Raw genomic sequence first — 27104 nt, forward strand, 5'->3', positions numbered from 1 at the left:
CTTCTGTTTTATGACAAACTGCGACTTTCTTGACTTTCATAATTATCTTTTAAATTGACAAACATCATATGTGTAATTCAGGGCAGAGTTCAGATGGAATAAAAAGATAAGTTGTCCCTCGCCATTGACTACCATACATATTTTTTACGAAGTAAGGTCCCATGAGCCGGAAGCGGAGAGGAGGGACTTAGGCTCTCTATTAGGCAGCAGAAGTGGCTAATAAGTCAACAAGTGCTCCTCTGCCGCCATCTACTGGTTATAGTGGTAATTTCGTGTATTTGTTTAAATAGAAATGCTTGTTTGCCACAAAGTGTTAGTTTTCCTTCATCTTTAAACTGGGGTGGCAGTGGCTCAGTGGTTCATGTAGGTTGTCTACAAACCGGAAGGTTGGTGGTTCAATCCCCGGTTCCACCTGACCGAGGGCTGACACTGCCGTCGGTGTATGAATGGGTGAATGTAAGGCAATATGTAAAGCGCTTTGGTGGCCATGGGTCTGTTGAAAGCGCTATATAAATGCAGTCCATTTACCAGTCCATTTGTTTTACAAATCATCTCATTAAAAATAACGGATAATAATTGTTTAATATTTAGAGCTTTGACGTGCTGGAAAAAGTGTGAAACCATTGAAAGCTCTTGTAAAGTGTTTGAATTTCAGTCTCAAAAGGGTTGTACCCTTTGAGATGAATAAAAAACATTCGACTCTTTATGCCACAATACAATGGTTACAGTTAGCGTTGCTACATTAAATCCATGGTGAATGTTGGTGATTTGTGGATTGAAAAGCCTACTATTACTTGTTCTTTCATGGCACAATGTTTCTCCTGGTTTAGACAATCAGCACTGTTTGATCTGATATGGTTTGTAACAGAATTTTGGCCTAAATTTGAATGTGTCCCACTAGATCTAACTGCAATGTTATTTATTCTGCAGTGAGTTCAAATGCTTTCTTACTGGATCTCCCAGCGCTATGTAGTAACGGTATCATGTGTCATCCCGCCAGTAAACCTGTTTTGAGCTTGCGCTGTCTATTATTTCTCAGAGCTAATAAACGTTCCGCACTGCGCAGCTCAAACAAGTAGAATGTTTCGTTCCACTTTTGTGTCGTTTGATGTTTCTCGTATGCAACAGAAATGGCAGCCTTTATCAGTTGGGCAACGTGGTGGTGGGACAACAATATTCTTGGTTAATCTTTAGCTTTTTGCTATGTGGGGCCACTGTAAAACTAATTGTCCCATGTAGTACAGAAATTAAACGATGCACCTTTAATACAAGTGTTAGTTGGGGCAGTAAGCCAAGTACACCAAGAGCCTGTCAGTCGCAGTAATCCCAGGTTGATCTCAGAGACTCTCCCACCAACATAATGACACAAGTTGTGATGAACACCCTTTATTAAGTATTTGTCCGATGTCACATCGGCCGCATGACTCTTAGGCACACTGGTGGTGTGCTAGGAGCTTGACTGGAACTGTTTGTCAGACACATGAGCCATGCATTTAAGAGCAGGAATCTTCTACTGGCAAGCTGTGTGTAGTGTGAACCCTCGGGCCACAGAGCTGAGCTGCTCAGAGAAAAGGTTATTTGAAAACGTGTTGGATCCCATCTACAGAGAGAGAACTGAGTGCTCTGGAGGAGATGATGTCTGCTTTTGCCTTTCTTTGACATCTCTGTGTGTCTGAAGCTCTTTGGGGTGGTTGTGAGTGAGATCATCCCAGCAATGTCATTTGTAAATCCTCTGCTTGCTTCGGCCTTTGACCCATTGCTGGAAAGATTTGCCTCCAACAGGAAATGATGTCAGATACAAAAGGAAATAATACAAGTTATTTTGCTTCAGAAGGTGCGTTGTTGTCCTTCTCAATTTCCCCGACCCTCCTCTGTTTCCGCAACGCTTCCCAAGTTTTAAACAGACTTCGGATACCATAACAGTCAAGCAATGTGATCAGACAATCACACATTGTGCCAGATGCCTACCAGAAAACAGCATGGGTCTTGTACAGACACATTCTGTTTAGTGTTAAAAAGACATTTCTAGGTCACCTGAAATTGGTGTTATTTCATTTGCTTTATTGAAGGAGAAAGATTTGGGTTGATTTACACTGCTGGTGGTTAGCTCCCCGGCATAACGCGCAAAGCTTCTTTTTGTTCTTGATTTTTATTTTTATTTTTTTCTGGTAATTTTGTTGTGCCATTTGACAGTTTAAGGGCTTTGTTGCAAGAGTGTTATTCCTCTAATGACAGGGCTTTGTTTGTTTTTGTTAAAATGTGCAATTGCAGTTGTCAATAACAATCTATTTTATACCTTTACCAGTAGTGCTGGCAAACATCAGTTTACATTGTGCTTGAAAGTAGCTTGTGTTTGGCTTATTGGTCAAGATCTGCAGATATGTGAAATAGGTCAATTATTTAATGTTTTTAGATTAAAGGAACCTGGTTTAAACTGTTTTTTGGTGATTTTGGACAGTGTTTATGATATGCATTTTTAGTAGGGATTAGGGGTGTAAAGGTTCAAATTACTCAAATTACGGTCACTGTTTCGGTTAGGTTTTTTTTTTTTTTTGTGGGAGAATCACGATCTTCATTTAACACACACAAAAATAAAATAATCGTGATTATCAATTTACCCTGAATCGTGCAGCTCTTGTTCAGTTTTTATTACGGTTTCGGTACGGTTCGGTATGTGCTATGTTCAGGGAAAAAGGACTACTGTCGAATAAAAATAAAGAAAATAATAACAAATAATTAAACTACAAGCAACAGCACAAATTCAGTAGAGCAAAGATACAAATAAAATAAGCAGTGCTTTTCAGGTTATTTAGGTATCTAACAGTAGTTTTCATGTATCAAAATTGAATAAAGTAATCAAATGTAAAACAACATTGCATATAATATTCACTGTATAAATAAACCCGGTACTGCAGAAATGCTGCCATCATCACATTTGTAAAAATTCATAATTTATGAAACAATAATCATCATAATATAGGAACTGGTAGAATTGACCATCTATGGTATTGGCTGTAATCGTTATTGATCATTTTCCTCAGTAATCTGTCTCTGAAATGCACTTACAATTATCAGCGAGTGCTGATTGCTGCTTCTTGTTGTGTCTGTGCTACTGAAACTATGGTGTGGTCAGACTTGTTCACCCTGTCCTGATGATGCATTGGCTTTTGTACTTAATTCCCCAAACCAGAGACAAGGGGTAGCCCTGCCTCCTCCTTCCTCCATCTTTATGCTTCTCTTTCCTTAGCATTTCTCTCTCTCTTGCTGTGCTCTCCTGTCATCTTTGGAAATAGTCATTAATTAGTAATTGAAGCTCTCCGGTCCTTGTATGGCTCTGCACTCAAAATCAGAGAAAAGGAACAAATGAGAGCGAGCGAGAAAGAAAGGAAAGCCAAGGGCACAAGGAGAAGAGAAAGGAATGGAGGTGCATATAGAAAGAGAGGGAAGACAGATTACAGCAGAGGATGAAGATGAGGTAGACCGAATTAAAGAAAAATGGAGATGGAGAGAAAGAGACAACAGAGAAAATAAGCAGGAAGAAAGAGAAGAGGCTCTTGTAGCGCACAGCTCTGGCTCTTCCCTGGTCTGGCGCAATCCCCTGGGGCCAATGGTTGAGCAGACATTAATCTCTCTGTTTAATGACCCTACAGCTGATCTAATGACTCCTGCATAGGAACCTGTGGCTGTAGGGAGCAGCGCTACACTAAGGGGTAGGGCTCACTGTCCTGCTGTTATGAGCCCATGTGTGTCTGAGGCAGGATTATATGGTACTCACTGCTGGTGTGCTGAATAATACAGGGAACTGCTGAAAAGACCAGCATGTTCTGGCCTCCTAGTTGTGGTCAGGTTAGGGTACAGCTCTGAATTTCTCTTATTGTCTCTACACATGGAATTCATATATTTGCAATAATTTGCAAATTATATTGTAAATGTGTAAACAGCGCTGTGGAATATAATCGTTTTTGCAATGCTGATGTGAATGATTTTGCATCAGTGCATAAAAACCAAAGAATCGATTTAAAAAAAAAAAAAAACCTTTTTTTTTTTTTTGTAAGTGTAATTAAATAGGCCTATAATATATGGTAATGTGCTATACATGTTAATTTATTGTAAGTAAAGTAGGCTACTCTATTAATAAAAAAGTTACGTAAGTCTTTAGGAAGCAAAGCATTTGCGTCCGATGTTATCTCCTACTGTGTGTACTTTACTGCCTTGCTTTACCTTGAGTTTCTTGTCCTATTTTTTGTGTGATACATGTGTCCCCTGTGATCTTTGTTCAAGAAACAAACAAAAAAGTTTTTGCGTCTGTTTCGGTTTTTACTAAAAGAACATGCATGTATCTGAAAATAAAGTGCAGGATGTGCTTTGTTAAATATGTATAATATATATAAAATGGAAATGGAAAAAAGCACTGTTTATTTAATTTGTTTTTCTTATTGTACTTGTTCGACTGTTTGTTGTTTGCATCTTTGTTCTATTTTTAATTACAAAGATAAAATAACAAAAATAACTATATTGTAATTTATTAATACAGTAATTTAACTATTAATATTATACTATATAAAAGACTGGGAGGAAAATATGTATCGTGATACCCCCCTTTCCATTAAACATATTTTATTGGACTGTCCCTCTTTTAATGCAAGTAGAAAACATTTTTATGAAGTAAACTCACTTCAGGACTTGTTTAGTAAGATTTTACCAGAAAAGGTTTTAAAATTAGTAGGGCCTATCTTATGTTAAAGGTCCCGTTCTACGTGATCCCATGTTTCAAACTTTAGTTAGTGTGTAATGTTGTTGTTAGAGTATAAATAATATCTGTAAAATTATAAAGCTCAAAGTTCAATGCCAAGCGAGATATTTTATTTAACAGAAGTTGACTACATAAAACGGCTCGATTGGACTACACCCCTCTACTTCCTTCATTAGTGACATCACCAGAACCGTGTTTAGACTAACCTCTGCCCACAGGAATGCTCCCTCAACTCTACTGGCTACTTGCGCACTTCTTATAACTTAGGCTACTGTGTTTACTCAGCTCTTACCGTGATTTTCTGAAGTAAAACTGACGCTTCATCTTTTGTGTGATGTACAATAAACTTTATTAAACTCATCAGTACATGTTTGATCATCATTCGGACCTGGTCCGAAACAGCAGACTTGTAGGCTGTTAATAAATAATGGATACATACAAGCAGATGACAATACGTTATAATAACCGTAATTAAACTACTAAACCATACCTGTTTCATCTCTATACAGCACTCTGACTCTGTAGGCATTATTGTCCGACTCGAAATGAACGCCGTTACTGAGAGTTTCTGATATTATCATCATTCCATGAGATGAATTTGTCCTGACAGACTGAGCGCGAGCTCATGAAGCTCCGCCCCCTGGGTCGTCCAGCAGCAGCTCATTTGCATTTAAAGGGCACACACTGAAACAGCTCGTTTTTCTGAGCCCCAAAAAATGTCAATTTAAACATGCTGTAAAAAATGATCTGTTGGGTATTTTGAGCTCAAACTTCACATACACACTCTGGGGACATCAGAGACTTATTTTACATCTTGTGAAAAGGGGCATACAACGGGACCTTTAATATTAAAATCTTGAATAATATTAATAACTGTATTTTTAGTGTTTGCTTGGTTTATTTTTATTGTGTATATGTAATTTGTATTTTTTGTCACGAAGATAGCCACAGATGCTGACATGGTATTAAATAAAACTATACTGTACTGTATCGCATCTCGATTTTTTTTTTTTTATAATCGAATTGGTAGCCTCTGATTCTTAAAGGGGAACTTGTCAACTATTAAAACTTAACTTAATAAAACCATTTAGAAATCATTTGGATGGTTAAATAACCTGTTCTGATGAAAATGGTGACTTTCCCCGCTCCCCCTAGCGTTCCCAGGCGGAAAACCAACCTTGCAACATGGGGACTAACGTCCCGGTAAAGTCTCGTGAGAAGTGAGAACGAGCGAGAAACACGAACTGCTTTACGGCAATTCGACATAGACATACACACACACGTCCCCCTCAATACCGTTTTTTTACGACAGTGTTGTGAATTATACGGCCCACAGCTGTAGGGGGAGCTCGTTGAGAAAACATGCGACAGCAAAAGTGAAAATCAGCGAAGAAATGGCTAGAGTGTCCAAGTTCCCCTTTAATCGATGTGAAGATTCACACCTCTGTGTAAATATAATAATTGTATTATATGTTTATTTTTTACATTATACATTTTTACATTATTATTATTATTATTATTATTATTATTATTATTCACTCAAACTTTGCAGTTATTCATTAATAATAACAATAATAGGTTTTGTACAGAAATATTGGATTGGTAGAATTATAATAAATATAACTATTATTAATAAATAATAATTTTATTATTATTGTTTTTTAATTTTTAATTCTTAAATTTAATTCCCCCCTCTTATATATATATTATATATTCCCTTAAATCCACCCATGATTAACTTGGTTGGACTGTGTGAACCGGGTGGTTTGTGTGTTTTGAGTTCTATATTGTTCCGAGTCCGGAAGTCAATTCAATTGTTTCCCTTGATAACTTGAACTTTTTTTTTAGAAAAAAACCCACTGTCTCTGTGTCTAAAAATCAGTGTCTTACTCTTCCAAAACAAACTACCCTTACAAAACAAACACAGCCAGTGTCAACACAGCCAGTGTCAGTCCGACGATACTCATGTCACTACTCAAATTCCATGCATGTAGAGAGGCTGCATCATTTATGCATTTATTTATTATGAATTACTCCTTAATATTGTTTTGCACTCCAGGCTTAATGTGTTTATTTTTCAGGGGTGTTAGTATGTTTTGCAGTCTTTTGAGCACATGGGTCTTTGTAAGTCAGCTATCTTCCTCTCTTTGTGTCTCGTGCTCTGTGGGTAGTGGTTAGACCATAAGATACAAGGTCATAGGGAACGCTTGATAGAAACCAGGTGCCTCCTCCCCACAGTAGAAATAGTGAACATGATGGTTCGGTTTAAAGGAGGAATGAAATGCCGTTGACACACAACAGTAGATTTTACGGCAGCTGTTTATATAAAAAAAGTTAGACGGATGATTTGCCGTTATTGAAAGTGGAAGTGACAGTGATGCCTTCATTGGTTTTTCATCATCTTAATGCCACAGGCTCACAATCTGGGAAAACACGGGTTGTGTTACCTATAGCTGAGATTTCATATTAGGTATTGTATAGGCTAGTGTTTTTGAGTTTCATATTAAAAGCACCGTGTATAGTGTTTTTGCATAGTTTGAATTAGGGATGCGCGATTAAACGGTTGAAATTTGGCAATCAGTAGAGATTTTGGATTATTGTCTCTTGAGGTTATGGTCATGTGGTGTTGCAGTGCTGCGCTGTTACAAAAGCTTATAGGCTTGTTATACTGTCGATTATGAGAGACAATACGGTATGGAATTTTAAATCGGATTAAAGGAGAAACATCATGAATGAAACTTAATTGACACTTGAAAAGTTCCTATATCAACATCCCAATGAAGAGAATACGCTTAAATAATGTATAGTTGTCAGTACACGTCAAGCTTTTCTTGCGATTTTGCTGCCCATCATGTGTACAGATACTTTTCGTACACGAGAAGTGCGTTCAAACCCAGACGGAAGTGGTTGCTGTGGTAATGAACAACAATACCTTAACATGCTAATTTGTGTGGACTAACTTTTGAGTAAATCTGTTTATAATAGGCAGGCTATTTGGTTTTAACTTCTTGGTCCTGCACTGCCTTTTATTTCAGTTGATTTGAATAAATGTGTCTATAATAACGAACGTTGTTTAAGTGAACGCTTTAATATACAATGATCAAAATGCAAGGCAGGGACATTGCATGTATCTGACCTATTTTTAGCAGCATTCAGGATGGGGTTTGACTGTTCATAGATTACTATTTCAAATGGATTGCATATACAGACTGTCTCTGGGGGGGGGCGGGATTAGACTTAGTCGGTTGAAAAAATCAAGTTTAAACATTAATGAAATTAGTTGTGCACATCCCTAGTAAAAAGATCAATGCCTTTTTTTGTTACTTTTTTTTTTTTTTTTGATGTTGCATGAATGGGAGATTTTCATGGACTCTGAGGTTAATGTTTCTTACCTTGAATGATTCTGTCAAGAGCGTGTATCTGTGTACAGGTGAAAAGTAGCTGGCCCTGTACTTAGGCTATTAAAAGATGCATGAGACAGCCAAAACCACCTAATTTTCTCTGATTCTCTCTCTCTCTCTGCTTTGACAAAAGACAAGGTGTTTCATTGTTGCCAAGCTGTTAGTCAAATCAATGACATCCTTTAAAAGTGAATTGTGCTACTTGCTGCCTTTTCAGGAGACATCAACGAATTATAGATTTGCCTTCTGGCCTGATTCCAGTTCTTCAGCTGCGTTCAGTTTTAGGGATGCAACGATACCATTTTTTCAGAACCGATCCGATCCGATCCCAAAAATTCTGAGTATCGGCCGATACCGATCCGTACCGATACCAGCGCCGTTTTTTTTTTATCAAGTAGAATTTCTATAACTCTGTGTTGAACTGATAATAAGAACTGAAAAAAGAAAAACAACAACAAAAAATATATGATCATAATCTGACATAAATGCTATTATAAACTAGATTAATGGATAATTCAGCAGTAAAATTTAGTCTAGAAAAATTACGAGTGCACAATAATTGTATAAAATTTGAACATTTTGTGAAAAAAAATGTTTAGTGCGGAACAAATTAGAGACAATAAGTGTAACACTAAATCTGGTAAAACTTTACACATTGCTCTTTGTATTGTTGTAAAATACATTCATGAAAAACAACAACAAAAATCAAAAATATAAATTATTTTATAGCCTACAATAAAATTTAGACATTTTTTAAATGTACAGCACAGCTGTTTAATGAGGTAGCAACATAATAGATAGGACAGAACAAGAACGGCTATTGATATTGTTTCATTGCGTCACTGTATTATGATATGAAAGGCTCCAATACAGAGCGGCACAAAGCGCTTATGCGCATCCCGAGCGCAGAATGATGCGCTTGAAGCAACATGAGTCACAGCGCGCAGCGCGTCGAGTCCGCATTGAAAAGTTTATAGCACAAAGAAAATACATATTGATGCGTAGTGTATTGTACAGTATCTATCTATGCAATAGTCTCTTCAGCATTTTCTTTTAACAGTTTTAAATTTCAGTTACTGTGCGCGTGAAGAACAAATAGTGCTCTGACTTTACTCCAGTGTTGTGATCTAACAGACACCCGGTAGAAAGTAACATGATTAAAGTACAGCAATAAAGTCCAGCAAGATAGTTGTTTTATGCGAAACCATAGACCTTTATCTACAGATCAAGTATAATAATAGTAACACTGAATCATCTTGGAGAGAGTTTCATTGTGTTAACTGTTGTAACCGATCGCGACACGCTGTTTGAATGAAGAATGACTGACAGCGCAGCTGAGGGAAACGTTTACGTGATCTTGAATTTAACGACTTAAATATTAATTTATATCTCACATTATACTATATAATGGCTTCAGAACACTTATAATATTGTGCACGAAAACTTATGGTGCTTTATAATGTTTGTGTGCCTTTTGTGGAGCTTAACAATAACACTGAATAGTTTACGCACAATATCGGATTTGGATCGGCCTTGTCTGACCGATACCCGATCCGCCAAAAATGGCAGTATCGGAGCCGATACCGATACTGAGTATCGGATCGGTGCATCCCTATTCAGTTTGCACTTCTTTCACTGCATGCAGACAATCTCTGATTTAATGACCTTATGATTTGGCCCACAATGAATCTTCTGCACTGATTGTGTGGGAATGTGTTAAAACGGTTAATGCAGACCTGAGTGAACTAGGGGTGTAACGGTTCTCTGTAAAAAATCGTGCTGTTCTCCACCCACGGTTCGGCAGACTAGTCCTTTTTTCCCTGAACATAGCACATACCGAACCGTACTCAAACCGTGACCCTGAAACCGTGATAAAAACCGAACTAGAGCTGCACAATTCTGGATAAATTCAGATTTACACTCGTTTTTATTTAAAAGATATATTAATTTGAACGAAATAAAGAATAATTTGAATGGAGTCGAGGTCTCATTCATCAAGACTTGTTTCATTATTGGATGAATCGGCATTTGTGTATAAATCATTTAAATGAATATACAATACGTACAAGTGTCAAAATAATTTTTAAAAGAGTATTTACTCTTATTTTGATCCATACCATGTTTATACCCAAACTATAAAGTTTTATCCCAGTACACTTTAATCCCCTATTATTTAAATGTTTGTAACCCAGAAATAACGATAATGTGTGGTTGGAAAAAACTCTGTTTGTGAAGCTGCTTCATACTGTCCATTTACATGACAGCTACTCTCTCCGGATCAGCGGCAGCGCAAACTTGGATTTGAATGTTGCAGTGTGATGATCGTACTTTCAAAGGTTAACTTGTCCTTGTTTAGCACGTGTTTTGTCACTGCCCATATCTATGAATGAGAGCGTTCACATCAGAAGCGTGACGGCGACCCTCTCGTCCACTAGCGCGGAGCGGAGCGAGCGGTTTCAATTCATTCCTTTAGAGCTTTAGAGCTTCAGAGAGACGCTCAACTTCCATGGGAATGAATTAAAAACGCTTGCTCTGCTCCGCTTGCTTCGCGCCAGTGGACACTCGTCATTCCATTAACACGGACAGCAGCAAAATACTTGCTGTTCACGTGAAACAGGCGTAAAAGACATAGCAGAATCGTGGTCATTTAGGAATAAGATCGTGTGGGTGTTTGAATCGAGAATGAGATCGCGATCTTTTAACGATTAATCGTGCAGCTCTAAACTGAACCGTTACACCCCTAGGTTGTACAGAACTATTACTGATAGCTGACGGCTTGATCAAAGTAGCCTCAAATTATCTTTTTATTTCAACATTTAAGCAAAGCATTTCAAATGCAGTCATAAAGAAAAACAAATAAATATGCAGTGTTGTTAGCTGCAACAGGTACAGTAACTGCGTTTTAATTATACCCGAGTGCATGCCATGACCAGAAAGAGGGTTGCACATAAGAACACTGTTGTGATCAGTTGGGAAGATATGTTGAGCTTCTTTTTACCTACAAATGATCAAGTGCTTTTGTGTTGTCACCTTAACTAAATGTGTGTCTAATTTATAACACTGGGGCAATTATGTTGTCTCAGACGTCTGCGGTGTTGGGGAATCCTATCTGAGCTGTTTGTTACTGTTTTATCAAGTGGATTTGTTGTGTATCCATCTGCAGACCTGCGGGCGGGCAAGTGTGGGTGGGTGGTGTAATGCGTGCAGCCTCTGGGTGCTCATGGGAGCTGTGCTGCACAGAGACATGTTTGAAAGGAGCTTAAGAGCTGCCAGGTTTAAGCAGTGACTCCTAATGAGATTACTGAAGCATAGAGGCCACTGCCGAACGTGATCCAGAAACAAACCAGCGCTCAGATTTACAGCCCTCTTGGACACCATACCTGCAAGTCTAGTCTGTGCAAGGCAAGATGGCATTTGCTAGAATCAGTGCATCAGATTAATTAACTCAAAAAAAAAAAAAAAAAAAAACTGTTGCTTTAAATTAACTAGAGCTTCAGAAATCTTTTTCTTTTTTTAAATTCTGCAGGTGCTTAGGTCTCTTTTAAATTCAATCAATGACCCAAGCTTTTCATTGACTTAAAATCAGCAGGAGCTCTGGATTGTTTTAAATTTGAGTGATCAGATGCAGCATTGTTTAAGATTGTCAAAAAAGATTGTGCAGATATGCAGCCTCAGCTTTGTAGAGTGATCTTGTTTTTCTTCTGGTCAGTTCAAAATTGCAGTTATTGTATTAGTGAAGTATAGTGAATACTTTTTTGCCTTTTGTATAAAAAAAGTTGTAGATCTGCCTTTCTTTTTTGTTTGTGTTCTGTCATTCACTTCTGCAAATTGCTTTTACTTACGAACGTTACGTCAGATGTTTATAGACAGCAGCAGGCTGGTGACCGGGTCTCTGTGTGTTTGTCCTCTCCACAGGCGAGGATGACGGCGTGTGGGAGAGCGGTCTGTCCTACGAATGTCGAACTCTTCTCTTCAAGGCCATTCACAACCTGCTGGAGCGCTGTCTGATGAACCGGAGTTTCGTACGCATTGGAAAATGGTTTGTTAAACCCTACGAAAAGGATGAGAAGCCCATAAACAAGAGGTAAGAAAAATTATATTTCTGTTCAGATGTTCTTACCTTTTATTTGTTTATGATCATGTTTTGATCATAGCTTTGATGGAGATTTGAGCTACCAAGTTTGCAATTTGCATTATCCATTGTAGTCCTTACATTAGAAAAAAATCTTTTTTGTGAAGCTCAGGTTTCTAGACAGAGTAATATGAGGGGATTTAGAACTGGTGGCCTCAAATCAACCGTACTTCCGTCCCAGTCTTACACCAAAGCGTGAATATCATTGCTATCAGTGCATATTCACACACCATCTCAGTGTGTCCAGAGATCGTTAATTGCAAGGCTATTTGCACTCTAAATCTATATATATGCTGTACGCTCTTGTGTGTTTGTGTACATTAGCTTCTTGGCGCGTTTCTTGCAGGCGTGCAAGTGCACTGTCTCCAGCGCTGGATTTCTCCTTGTCAGCATCTGTGCTCTTTGATAAGAAACTGAGACGACGTGTGTAGAGGTGGAAAAAAAGAGAGCAGCTTGGCTTTTCTCTGCCCTCTGCCACAGTTCTCTCCTCACAGCGTCATTTATTTGCGCTCTTCTCTTATCGTGCTCAAGGTCATTTATACACTCTATTAGCACAGCCAGACAGCTTTCAAGTAGGTTCAAAATACAGTGTTTTTTTTTCCATACAGCAAATCACAAGAAAGGTTTATAGTCTTCAAGCTCAAAGCTAGATATGTATTTGAGGCATTGTTTAATACTGAAATTAATATTTTAATCCTAGAGCCCCTGAATTTTGAAAGATCAGAGTCTGTTGGTTAAACGTGGTTAAAACACACATTCCTTTGAGATCTGTTAAGGCTCTAACTGTGTCTGTGTTTTATAGCGCTGTCTGTCTGCAAATCACTGTAAAGTGACAGAAAAAAGGAACAACCGCATTTCCTCCTTTAGCTCACACTTTTTCACTCATACAGACACTTTCCTTCCCTCTTTCCCTCTTTCTAATAGTAGTTTCCTTTAGATGGCATGTTGAAGATGCAGCAGTCTTATAGATTCAGTTTTCTTATTTTATTTTAGATTTTTTTTTTTTACCTCTAGCATTTGAAACCAAATGATTACGACCATGCTCGACGTGCTGAACACTGCTTACATACTCATTAATTATTAATTGAATACTTGCATATTTACTATATACTTTTAACTCTTTGTTCCTCTCTCTTATCGTAAACTGACAAAATGTATAGACTCCATCCGTTAGATGTTAGAAGCAATGGTGGAATTTGGATGTGGAGCTTGTAACACATTTTGTCTTTCAAAATTCTTGTTTACATTATAAATTTTTTTTTTTATGTTTTTGAGAAGTCTTTAATGCTCACCAAGGCTGCATTTTAAAAAATCAGAAATACCGTATTTTCCGCACTATAAGGCGCACCGGATTATAAGGCGCACCTTCAATGAATGGCCTATTTTAGAACTGTTTTCATATATAGGGCGCACCGGATTATAAGGCGCATATAGAATAGAAGATACTGCAGTCAAACGTTTGACTGGGTTTGCGTTATGCAGTGGTCACCAACCTTTTCAAGCCTAAGATCACATCCAAAGTCCAAATGTAAACCAAGATACCTTGTTTATACTCGACGCGTCCGCATGAGCGCGAAGTTAATAAAAAAAATAATATCCGTCTGCTCGGGCAGATTCGGCTCAAAGTCATGCATCTTCGGATTCAGAGGCGCGCGCGCTGTTAAGCCGAATCTGCCCGAGCAGACGGATATTAGTAGTACATCTCATCACACCGGCACCCAGTTTGCGCGTCTAAATCAGTTATATGGTCTGGTGTTCAGTCTAAAACAAAACAGTTGCGTCAAGTATAAATGCCTCGTCTGTTTGGGGAGTTGCGCGCGCAGTCAGCGGAGGCTCGCGCTCCGGTGTCAGGCGAAAGTATAAACAAGGTTTAAGTCAGCGGTTGTTTAACAGACGTTAACATAAGGCGCCAGATCCATATATAAGGCGCTCCGGATTATAAGGCGCACTGTCGTTTTTTGAAAAAAATAAAGGCTTTTAAGTGCACCTTATAGTGCGGAAAATACGGTACAGTAAAAACAGTGATATTGTGAAATTATCATTTGTAACGACTGTTTTCTGTTTTAATGTTTTGCAATTTTATTTATTTATGATATTGCAAAGCTGAATTTTCAGCATCATTACTCCAGTCTTCAGTGTCACACGATCCTTCAGAAATCATTCTAATATGCTGATTTGCTGCTCAAAAACATTTCTTATGATTATCAATGTGGAAAATAGTTGTTGCATAGTTGTGTGAAATTGAAATTGAAATTTCTGTTTTTTGTTTTTGTTTTTTTGGATGAATTTAATGTTCATCAAACTTCACTTTTGATCAATTTGATGCATCCTTGTTGAATAAAAGTTTTAATTTCTTATAATAAATCATATGGCCCCTAAACTTTTGAATGGTTGTGTACATTCCAAGATGGACCTTAAAGGTGATGTAGGTGATTCTCTGCAGACACAGTTTTTTTGTTATGCTGGTTGAATGTCTCCTCATCCTGATAGCGATCACTCTAAGTGGTCTAAATGTATTTTTATAAATATATGTTGTCTGTGGAAGGCGTAGGACCATAGAATGTTCGTTCAATCGTTGCGTTCTGTCCGAACGGTCCTATAGCATGTTCCCTGTCGGTCAATGTGTGTTTGCATTCAGTACCACTGCGCAGGCTGTTCACGGCACGCAGACAATAAGAAGTCATCAGCGTGTTCACGTACACTGTGCAGACAGAGCGAGAATGGCAGGCAAGCAGCAACAACAACCAGACTGTCATCGATGAACCCCTGGCATGCAAGAAATATTACACTCAAAAGTTTTGCTAGCTAAACAAACCGAAACTTGCTGCATCTAATTCCGTTTTGAAGATTTTTTTACATTTCGTATGTAGTACTGTTACTGTACTACTATAATGTTTTCTCACCGGTGAATGACACATGATGTATTGCAGTAACGTTGTCTCCGGTCTTCTGGGGTGTGTGCGTTCATGCTTTCAGGAGGCGTGGCTTTGGATGGTGATTTGCACGGATTGCAGGGAGTATAGGATGCTTTTAGTGCTATCAGGCTAAAGTTAGCATTTTCCCAGATGTCCTACTGCACCTTTAATGTCGAAGCAGCGCATGATGTCTTTGTGTTGAAAATCTCTGTGGAGTTCAACCACTGGTGGTCTGTGGTCAGCTTTACTTCATGACACCTAATGTCTCTTAAAATCTGATTCTTCTTAATGTAAGTGTTCATCATGAGTTTTCAGTCCCTGCATCCCTACGACAAGATAATATGAACTGAAGGGAACTGATTCTCAATCGGTACTCATTGAGCCTTTTAAATTACAGACAGGGCAGGCAGAGGAACGGGGAACACTGTCTAGTAATGGGCTTGGATGGTGATTAGCTGCCTGCTACACTGATTCACAAAGTTCGCTTGTGTCTCTCTTAGTGCCAAATCCCTCAGTGAGTGGCTGTGTTCAAGTCTTAAACATGTGTATTTTTTCCACCCAGCAGGTGTCCATAGCAGAACACACATGTGTCCCTTAGAGGATATCACCTGTCACAAATATGGCTATGGGTTCTTGCATGCCATAAAATCTCAAAACACATCTGATTCCTCACAGGCCTCCATTCATAAACGGAAAACTAGCAGTGCATCACAGATTGGCCAAAACTTGTCCAATTTTCATACAATATATTTAGTAGATTATTTTGTAGCATCAAGTGATTTTATTAAAAAAAATATTTTGAATTTGGGACAAAATAAGGTACATTTTACATCAGCCATAGCATGTATATAACAATTGCCTAAAATGTTAATCAGTGTATCCCTTGTTAAAAATAATTTCTTGTGTTCTTAACAATCACAATTAACCTAAATAACTTTATTAATATCCCTGGTCGCATCGTGCATGATTCATATATGCAGAAGTTTGTTTTTCATAATGTATCATCAAATCTACTGACTGTCTTATTAAATTATTGGCATATTGACTATAAATGTTACCCTATGTTCAAAAGTTTTTCTTTTTCTTTTTTTATTAATATTTTGTACCATGACTCGTTAAATTGATAAATGTAACAGTAAAGACATTTATAATGTTACAAATGATTTCTCTTTCAAATAAATTCCTTGTGAACTTTCTGTTCTTCAAAGAATCCTGAAAAGGTGTATCGCCGTTTCCACAAAAAATAATTGTTTTCTGGAATTTTTCTTTTCTTCAAAATTTATAATAATAAGTACTTGTGGATATTAGAATGATTTCTGAAGAATCATGTGACACTAAATACTAGGGATGGGTACCGAAACCCTGTACTTAATGGGCCTCGGGGTTAAATTGCGAAAGACTGTAGTATTAATAAGCTCCAGTGTGATCAGTTCTGCTTTTGGTACTAGAGCATTTCAGAAAATGTCCTGTTTATTGCTACATAAATGCTGTCTTGGAAATTTTATTTTACCAATATTTCTTAATTGCTATAATATTAAGACATTTGTCTATGATGCGTTTTCGCCTATTCACAATCCAGAAGAGAGATCTCTCTCGCGTCAAAGTCTGTGCCTCTCGCACGCTACAGCGCGCACAACACGAAAGCCCTGCTTAATTAGTGACAGTGGCAGAGAGAACTAAACCTACAAAAGTGTGGTTACACTTCACTAGAGTCGATGCAGACAATGCTCATTGCCACAAGTGGAACAAGACTTTTGCTTGTAAGTGCGGAAAGACTAGCAATCTGTCCAAACATCTCTAAAAAGTGCATCAACACAAAGAACCTGATAAGAATTCCGTTATAGTACCGAACCAATAAGTCGTTTGATACCCATCCCAACTTTGCCATCAAAGGAAGTAATTGCTTTTAAAAAAAGAAAAGTTCACAATATTAGTGTTTTTTACTGTATTTTTATATTTTGCATTTTATGTTTTTAACCTCTGCACTGAATGTTTAGATTAGGTAAAGTGTAATTAAGGAGTGGATCCATACTCGCAGCACACACATACACACTTGTATTCTCTTTTGAGGGATTACCTCAGTAAACCTGTTAGACTTCAGGTCTGTGTTGTCCCCACCTTTGCTTATCCTGACGCCTGCCCTCTAAATCCTTCCGCACGGAAAACACAGACAGCCTCTGCAGCGCCACTGGCTTCCTCTCCCTCTCTCTCTCTCCCCGCAGGTTTAAAAAAAAAAAAGAATTCCAGCTTGTGAATAGACCCAAACCCTTCCTGTTCTCTTCTGCGCTGTGTTGTCTTGCATATGAGCAAAAGTGTCTTGTGGTTTCTCTATAATTAGAGGATCTGCGTGGAAGGGAGCTCAGAAGCTAGGCTCCGAGGAATGCCAGGGAACTTGTTTTGTTTTATTAGATTTTTTATTTATTTATTTTGAAATGGCTAGCACACTCCAGCCATATATAGCTCTGTGTAGTTTGTGTGTGTGTTTGTGTAACTATGCTCAGTCACTAGGCGGTTCTCCCATTGGCTGCCTGTGTTGTCACACGGTGCTGCTCTGTAACCAAACCCGATGTGTTTTAGCTGCTTACATCATCCTTCATACAGGTCAGAGCTGTGATCGTGCGCACTCTCTTTCTCTCTCTCATGGTGGGTGTGAGCAGCAGATCTGTTACCATGGCTAATCCACAGATCCAGTGTGTTCTTTTATGGGCAGTGCTCGCAGGGGAGCCGGGTGATGCGTGAGCCAGTGCAGAATATGATGCATTCCCTGCACGTCACTGCACGTTACTCAACAATTATTGTGGTGTAATGTCGCAGTCATACTGTAAAGGGTATCAAAGATGCATGATCTGTGATTTTTCTATTTGCTTAGCAAGGCAGCGGAGGAGACAGACTGCGGCTGCAACGCTGAATATATCCATCACATTACCTACCTGAGTGAAACCACAGACATTTCTGAACATCTGTACACACCCACAGAAGTCTCATGTAATAAAATCATGCGCTTGCATAGGCGCAAAATCATTTGCATGCAGAAATGCATGCATGGTCTCCCTTGAGATACACATCGATGACAAACTACATGCTAGGATGTTTTATAGAGGTTTGCACACAACTGTCACAAAGCATTCACACACCAGCAGATGCAGCAACGGGATTCCACAGAGAGCGAAGCGGCATGTGATCTGGTGTGTTTATCTATTATGAATGAACTTGCTGTAACTATACTGTTAAAAGGATGAATTTCTCCACACCAGGTCCCTTGTTTCTTTGTCTCGGTCATGACCAGACCCACACAGAATCCTTCTGCAGAATTGGGGCAAAGTTCAATTAATCCAGTCCTCCAATTAATACTTGTTCATTTATTAAAATGAAAGAGATGAAACACAAGTAGCGACAGATTTTCTTCTGTATTGTCATCCAAGTCAAACAGATTATCAGAAAATAAAATGATGTAAGTCGGGACTTGGTTGGAATGGAGACAGATCTGAAGGCAAGCTTGCAGTTGATTGTAAGAAAGGGGCAGTATTGATCTGGACTAAATTATTATCCGGCATACAACATTAGAGAGAAATCTGTTGGTTCACTGGAAGTTCCAGTTATGATGTTTTGATAAAAAAATTAAATAAATTACAAAAAAAAAAAAAGATCATTACGAGGCATTTCGGGTCTGTGTACCTTCTAGGGCTGGGCGATATGGCCAAAAATCATATCTCTGTATTTTTTGGTTAAATGGCGATATTCAGTATATATCTTGGTACTTTCTACGTTTTCGGATTTGGATAAAGAAAATCTGTATTTATTTAAAAAAAAAAAATGTTCACATCCTGCCCAATGATATCCTACAAGCGATGTTGATATTGAAGGATATGGAAACAAATATAGTGAATGTAATGTAGGCAATGCAATATATTATGTGCAAAAAAGGTGGTTAAAATAACATTACATTCTAACATCGTAACATTACAATCTAGTTTTTAAATTGGCTAAACTAAAAATGAAAATAAAAACAAAAGCACAAACTAATTATATTAGCCTGCATTTGATTACCCCATAATAGTGGTCACTTTCATAAAAATATACTTGTAGGTTTAAAATTCCACACATGGCACATTTATAGTCTCCAACAACAAATATTTTAGTAATATGTATATTTTAGTCAGAATTATTGCTCTACTATTCTATTTTGCGCCGTCTGTATGGCGCGCATGCGCGTGTCCTCTCCTGACAGTGAAATGGACATATTTGTTTGACTTTCTAACATTTACAGATGGAGAATATACCTGTGAAATGTAAGTTAAGCACTGAGTAAAGCACCACATCTCAAACGCATTAAACAGCGCAAGTATTTATTTGTCAGTCAGCAACAGTATCTGTCAGAGCATCTGACAGGGCAAGCTGCTTTAAACTTGTTAACTATATCTTACCAGTTATTTTGAAGCCCTTAATATAAGCTTGTGTCATGTTTAGGACAAATTGTACCATGTACTTTCACTGCAGGAGCTCACACTGCATCCTAAACTATTGACTAAAGGGCCATTTATAAATAGTTTATTATAGTTTATAAAGCATAAACTAATAAACTAAATTTGAACCAAAAATACGAAAAACCTCAAGTCTTGTTTTTCCTTTTTATTAAACAAAACGTAATCCAACCATTTCTTGTTTCCTGTTTCTTTTTAAGTAGAAAATCAAATTACCAGAACATATCCAGATCATTTAAAAAAATAGATAGGTGAATTTCCATTTCATGCCAACTTTAAAGGTCCCGTTCTATGCCCCTTTTCACAAGATTTAAAATAAGTCTCTGATGTCCCCAGAGTGTGTATGTGAAGTTTGAGCTCAAAATACCCAACAGATCATTTTTTACAGCATGTTTAAATTGACATTTTTTGGGGCTCAGAAAAACGAGCTGTTTCAGTGTGTGCCCTTTAAATGCAAATGAGCTGCTGCTGGACGACCCAGGGGGCGGAGCTTCATGAGCTCGCGCTCAGTCTGTCAGGACAAATTCATCTCACGGAATGATGATAATATCAGGAAACTCTCAGTAACGGCGTTCATTTCGAGTCGGACAATAATGCCTACAGAGTCAGAGTGCTGTATAGAGATGAAACAGGTATGGTTTAGTAGTTTAATTACGGTTATTATAACGTATTTGTCATCTGCTTGTATGTATCCATTATTTATTAACAGCCTACAAGTCTGCTGTTTCGGACCAGGTCCGAATGATGATCAAACATGTACTGATGAGTTTAATAAAGTTTATTGTACATCACACAAAAGATGAAGCGTCAGTTTTACTTCAGAAAATCACCGTAAGAGCTGAGTAAACACAGTAGCCTAAGTTATAAGAAGTGCGCAAGTAGCCAGTAGAGTTGAGGGAGCATTCCTGTGGGCGGAGGTTAGTCCAAAAACAGTTCTGGTGACATCATGAATGCAGGAAGTAGAGGGGTGTAGTCCAAACGAGTCGTTCGTTGTAGGCTTTGAAAGTCAACTTCTGTTAAATAAAATATCTCGCTTGGCATTGAACTTTGAGCGTTATAATTTTACAGATATTATTTATACTCTAACAACAACATTACACACTAACTAAACTTTGAAACATGGAATCGCATAGAACGGGACCTTTAAAGATTTGGATCAATTGAATTATTTTAACTACCAGTCAGAGTTTAGTGCTCAGTTGAACAATTTTTTACCACATTGAACATAATTCTGGGGATTTTCCCCCAAAATTTGTGCATTGAAAAAAATCTGTCTCAATCTTTTCTGTTGTTGCAATTTGGATGATATAGGAACAGTCCTTGTTTCATTTTGTCCTTGTTTCATGTTCAAGTTCAAAGGAATGTCCAGATTACATCATTATATCGTCTGATAACCATTTTTCTACACTTCACTCCTGGACAGCTTCAGATAAACACACTGTAGTAAATCTGGATCATTCAGGGCGGGTCCAGAAGATTGCTGTAAATTTAGAACCCTGCCCAGGCTACAGCTCCCAGCTCCTCTCTGCTGCTTTCAGAGCTCAGTTCCAAGAGACTGATGTGAGATTCCTGACATTCCAGAACTCCTACTCTCTCACTTCCCATTCCTGTTCTCCACTCACACACTACTACTGACACTACACACTGGTCATAGATATCAATGGTGAATGCTGAAATTTCAACTCTTTTTCCATTTTTATTCTGGTATTTCGTATCTCTTCATTCTCCTCTATCTCCTCTCCCTCTCCACAGATGCTCACTGCAATCTGGCCTTGACCCCGTAGATTGACTTCATCAGAAGCTCCTTTCTTTGCTCTAAGGAGTGTGTCTGGAGGGTGTCTGCAGTGAATAGATTTACAATCTGTGGAGATGTTCCAAGGTCTCCGGTCTGGCACCTCCCCCTATTTCCAAAAAGCATGTTTATTAAGGAAAGTCCCTTTTCCTATAAAGTTTAATTTTGAGGATGGAATTTAAGGGTGGTATATTGAGGTAGACAGGGTGTAATGGCTCATTTCGGAGGGGTTTGTTGTCTCAAGAAGCAGATGTTCATCAGCTTACATGCACAAATGTACAAAGAAAACGAGCACCTGTACATATTGCTCTTTAAAATCAATCTACATCATAGTTGTTTTAAAAAAAGTCTTGATTTTTGTAGCTAAGAAATTACTCGCTTCACTTTTTGAAATCCAAATACAGTCTGTAGGGAGCACCGCTATTAATTGTTTTCTGTTTATTAGTTTTATATAAAAAAAAGCATAATTCAAAACCCATCCCTTTGTGGCTGTTGTGATAATCTTTGCCAAGATTGAGAGTCTCTATGGCTTTGAGCCAATCAGGTCCTCTTTTAGTTAGAACATTGACTTTGTATTTAGTGAAAGCCTGTTACATAAGATCAATAAACATTTAATTAGCATAAGTGACTGTTGACTAACTAACATTTTGTTTGTGAAATGTCTAGCCAGGTTTGTTCAGCTGTTATTATGAGGCAAACATTTAAAGCATGCAGAATATGAGCTCTTGTCTAATCTAGAGGCCTTTTAAGTTCTGTTATTGACTCTGCGCGCTTCGTTTAAAGGCCACACATTATGAATGAGTGAGAGGATGTCCTCTGTGTGTGTGCGTGTGTAAAGGCTTTGTTTGGAGGATCTTTGATGGATGCAGTAGACCGTGTATGTTTGTGTGTTAACTGCCATTGCTCTGTGGTCGACTGCTTTAATCTGAAGGTATTTCAGAGAGTCTCAGTTCTCTATTTGTGGTAAACTCATTGCTGTTAGTAATGCACTTCAATACAGTGGCTGATGTCTTCCAGGGGTCTGGTTTGGAGAGAGGCTGTGTAACGACATGTTCCTTCAGTTGATCACCTGATCTTGCTACTGCTATTGGTCAGGTGACAGAAGACAGACAGTTAGTCATGTGGTTTAGACACATGTGACATGTTAGAGGGAATAGTTCATCCAAAATTAAAAATATAAATGAGTAAATGTCTGAATTTGTGATGTTTGTCCTGACAACCTTTACATTATCTCTCTCGTTTTACATTGTTAAACACTCCAGTATTATTTTACTATTATTTATATACCATTATAGTGTTTGTTTATATTTTCATTTGTTTTAGTAACTTTTATTAACTTTAAATTTAAGTTTAAATTGGAGTACTAAAATTATTATTTATTTAGTTGCCAAAGCAACATTTCATCTAATTGGCAAGTATTTCATCTAATATTTATGTTATTATTATTTTAATTAAGAAAATACTTTCTAGTAGTTTTATTATTAGTTAACAATATCAACACACTCGCATGACTGAAGCAGGATTTATCCTGTAGCTCTTTGAACATTCTGCATGATAAGGTAAATGTGAATTATGTTGGATGCTTAGACAGAGGTGTTTCAGATGACTTGGCCACAGGGCTGCTTACACCACCTGCTTGCCTGTATCTGGGTGTGCTGCATGTGTAAAGTCGTTGAATTTAGATGTGAAGTGTGTTTGTGGGTTTTGTTAGTACGAGTTTGCTACGCCCTGACCAGAGCCACTGCTTTCAGGAAGTCAGTAACAGCCCAACACTACAACAACTGTGGAATGTTACCCCTCGTTTTCTTTTTTTTTTTTTTTCTCATGCTGTTTTTCTCACCACAAGCTGTTCTTAATTTTTTGTTTGTTGCTAATGCTTTTTCATTCTGCTAATTTTCCCCTCTAAACCTCATTGGATTAGCTGTTTGGGATCTCTCTTCTTTTTCTTTTTTTCTTTTCTTCCTTTCTTGCTTTTTAGATGAAATCTGCGGTCATCAGGAGTAGCTGGTGTCCTGAGAGTTCTATTTTTGTCATCGGTTGACTGATGCAGGGACCATAAAACTGTTTTGCAGTTATGTTTGTTAAAAATACACTGCTATTCAAAAGTTTGGTGTCGGTAACGTTTGTTTGTTTTAGAAAGAAGTCTCTTACGCACACCAAGGCTGCACTTTTTTGATCAAACATATTCTACAAACAGTACTATTGCGAAATATTATTACAATTTCAAATATATTAATATCATTTAAAAAATAAGAATTTTCAGCAGTCATTACTCCAGTCTTCAGTGTCACATGATCCTTCAGAAATCATTCTAATATGCTTAGTTCAACAGAACAGTATTTTATTTGAAATAGAAATATTTTGTAACATATAAATGTCTTTACTGTCACTTGATCAATTTAACGTCATTTCTGAAGTATACATTTAACTTTTTAATGACCCTACACTTTTGAACTGTTTATGTATTTTTATTTAGTTGTTTTCCTTTGCATATTTGTGACAAAAAGCACGGCCACTTGCAGAATCATATAAGTACAACCATAAAGTCCCTTGGTTAAGCTCGGTCTCAAAAATGTGAAGGCGAAATAGTATTAATCTTAGTTAAACCTCTGATGATGAATTGGCCACAAAAGGGATAAGTTGTCTGAAGATGCAGAAGTCACAATACGTGTCGCTCTGTTTATTTTCTCATTTCCAAAGACAATTTTTTATTTTCATTTGTTGAGTGTTAATTTTGGACTGGTGTGAACTCGAGCAGGAACAGTGGTCACAGGTCACGTTTTTGTTTTGGAGCTGGTCAGTGATGCACACACTGATCGTTCTGTCTGCCGCTGAATAGAGAACTTCAGGAGCATGCTGTTATTGAGCACGCTCTGTGTGTAGACCATGTGATCAAATCTGATGGTGCAGCAGGATTGAGCTCGCTCAGAGAGCCTCCTTTTGTGTGCATTGTTGTTGAGAACGTTTAAGACCTGTGCAGCTAAAATAACGTCAGATCGCAGTTGTGCTAATATCTCTACAGGGGGCAGCCTGCTGTAAAACATCCTCCCCTAGCAAGACCAAGAGCTGTTGTAGTGCTTGGGGTCAGTGTGGCAAGTTTACTCAGTTTAGGCTTGACGTAGTTGCAAATCAGTGTCTCTGTGGGTTAGTGGCCAATCCTCTTTTATGGTTTTCACTCTAAATGCAGATGTTTGGTAGGTGTCCATATTGATGGCACACTGCCTGTACTGTTTTTCCGGACAGACTTTTTCAGGTTAATGACCATAGTTATAAAGCTGCTCTCAGTGGGTCTCATTTATCTAACATAAAAACGAGCGCAGATCCAAGCGCAGAAATCATCTTATGACAGGGTTCACGTGTGATTCATGAAACATTCGTATGCTGCCAATCCCATCGTACGAATGATCGGTCATTGATAAATGTGGCGGCTGAATACAATTGTCATTTGAATATCACGCCCCTAAAAATTCACGTTTTAGAAGCCTCTCCCCTAGGAGAGGAAGCAATCTCATGAAAGAGAAATTGATTTTACTCCAAAAACACCTGTTATTCTCATAATTGCAAACAATGACATTAATTTATGTATACTAAATACCGATAAATAACACAAAACATTTTCAAACATTATAAACACTATAGTCAAGTGAGGCTATTTCCCCCCTCACTCCACAAATAATCCTTTACGTTTAACGGTATTCAGAACTAGGGGTGGACGGTATGATCAAAATTTGGGGTGGTATGACTCATTTTATTTCACGGTAACGATATATTTCACGATATAGTTATTTATATATGTAGTTATTCTCGAAAAATCGACAAAAAGGGCTTTGTATAATAAATAATCCCAAATACTTTAGAAATGAAAAGTAGGCTACTTCACTTTGTTTGAATTTTCTTTTTCTTTTCTTTGGTAAATAATTTCTTTGGTAAACTATTTTTAATAGCTAAATATAGCAAACAAAACACTCTCATCAACTTTTAGATGAACTGCCCACAACTGATTAACAACTGATACAACTCATAGGTGCAATTAAACTTTAAATAAAGTGTTGCTGAATAATTTTTCAATCTCATGTTATTGCTTTACTTCATCAATCAGTTTATAATATCTGAATATTTTATATTGAACTATTCTATTCATAATAAATTAGTTACTTCCTTTTAATTTGGTAGGATATTTTTTTGCCATGTCTGCTTATGTTGTGTTTTAAAGGGCTTCAATCAAGAGATGTTCAGAAGCGTTAAGATCATAAGTGACTAGGAGAACAGCAGTATGAAAACCGAACAGCAGCTACTGTTAGTGTTGACCAAGTAGTGTAAATTATACACACCTTGTTATTGCGTCATTATTTTACCATAGCCCGGTGTACACCGACACATCACACTCCCTTCTCAATGCGTGTGCATGCGCGCGTCTTTTACATCAGTAAAATGCGATCGGTTAATTTGAGTGACAAGTTGTAATCATGCATTGAATCAAAGGAAGATTTTATCAGCTGGTTCAGTGGGCAATTGTTTGGAGTATGAAATATATAACTCGCGCAGCATATTTAGTAATTATTTTGCCTCAGATACAGGATTATACATTCGCAGGTTGTTCATTACCACGGCAACCGCTTGCGTGTCATACTGAATGCGAGTTTCGTGTTTAAAAAGTAACTATACATAAGAGACGGAAAGATGCAGATTACTATACATTATTTAAGGTTATTTCTATTCGTTACGATATTGATATATGAACTGTTGTTGTCAAGTAAGCTTCATGCTTTCCCCGTTGCGATCGTGCACTCCTCTGAACTGTAGCCTACGGGTGCCGCACTGCTCTAGACTGCTGCGCCTTTCTCCCCGAAAATATCACTTTAACAACAACGCTTTAGAAAACGTAATTCCTTTGTGGATCCTCTTGATCTGCTTTCTCCGTGTTTCTTTGACAAATCTCATGCAGTGTCTCAGTCTCACGCACGCTGCATGTGAGTTAACCACGCCCACTAATTTACATGTCGCGGTATACACAGAATAAAAAAATCTGTTACGGTTGACATTTTCTACCGTGGTAACGATATATACCGTCATACCGCCCAGCCCTATTCAGAACAAAACAAGAATGAAAAATAAGTAGCTATAAATTAGGGCTGCACGATTAATCGCAATTTACTTGCGTACACGAGCTGAGACCTGACGTGAGATTTGATCGTAGCCACTGCTTACGTCCATAAATGGCCATTGATAAATGGCCATAAAAAGTTTTAACGTGGAAACGGCCTTACACACAGATTTCTGTCGTATGTTCATTTCATAAATGAGGCCCAGTAACACTGTATGGGACAATGGCTGGACCAGAGACATCCATAAGCACGTTCTTGTATATCCAGAATAAGTGTTGTGGAACTAAGTCCGGGTGCACGCTGTACGATTTATAATTGTCCTTTATGATTGTTGCTTGTCAGATTGTACGAATATGATCCCAGCTGTAAGCCATGTCACACTGTAGGATCTCAGTTGTCATTAATGTCAGACTGTTCGGCAGTCAAGACATGTTAAAAAATGGACTCATGCAAAAAGACTCATCCAGGGTTTTACATCAACCCATGACACGTTTGGTGACTGTGAGCGGAATTTACATGCGGGAG

General features: G+C 37.9%; 1 protein-coding gene across 1 annotated transcript in view; it reads left to right on the forward strand.

Annotated features, from left to right (window-relative positions):
• Positions 1-27104, forward strand: part of med13a (mediator complex subunit 13a) — an 86368-nt gene that overhangs the window by 15472 nt on the left and 43792 nt on the right. Inside the window, exon 3 of the mRNA XM_084400918.1 lies at positions 12070-12238. Within this exon, the coding sequence (XP_084257044.1) occupies positions 12070-12238 (169 nt within the window). The remainder of the gene's footprint in view (positions 1-12069; positions 12239-27104) is intronic.

The sequence above is a fragment of the Rutilus rutilus genome (assembly GCF_951802725.1).
Source record: "Rutilus rutilus genome assembly, chromosome: 25".
In the NCBI taxonomy this organism is placed as follows: Eukaryota; Metazoa; Chordata; class Actinopteri; order Cypriniformes; family Leuciscidae; genus Rutilus; species Rutilus rutilus.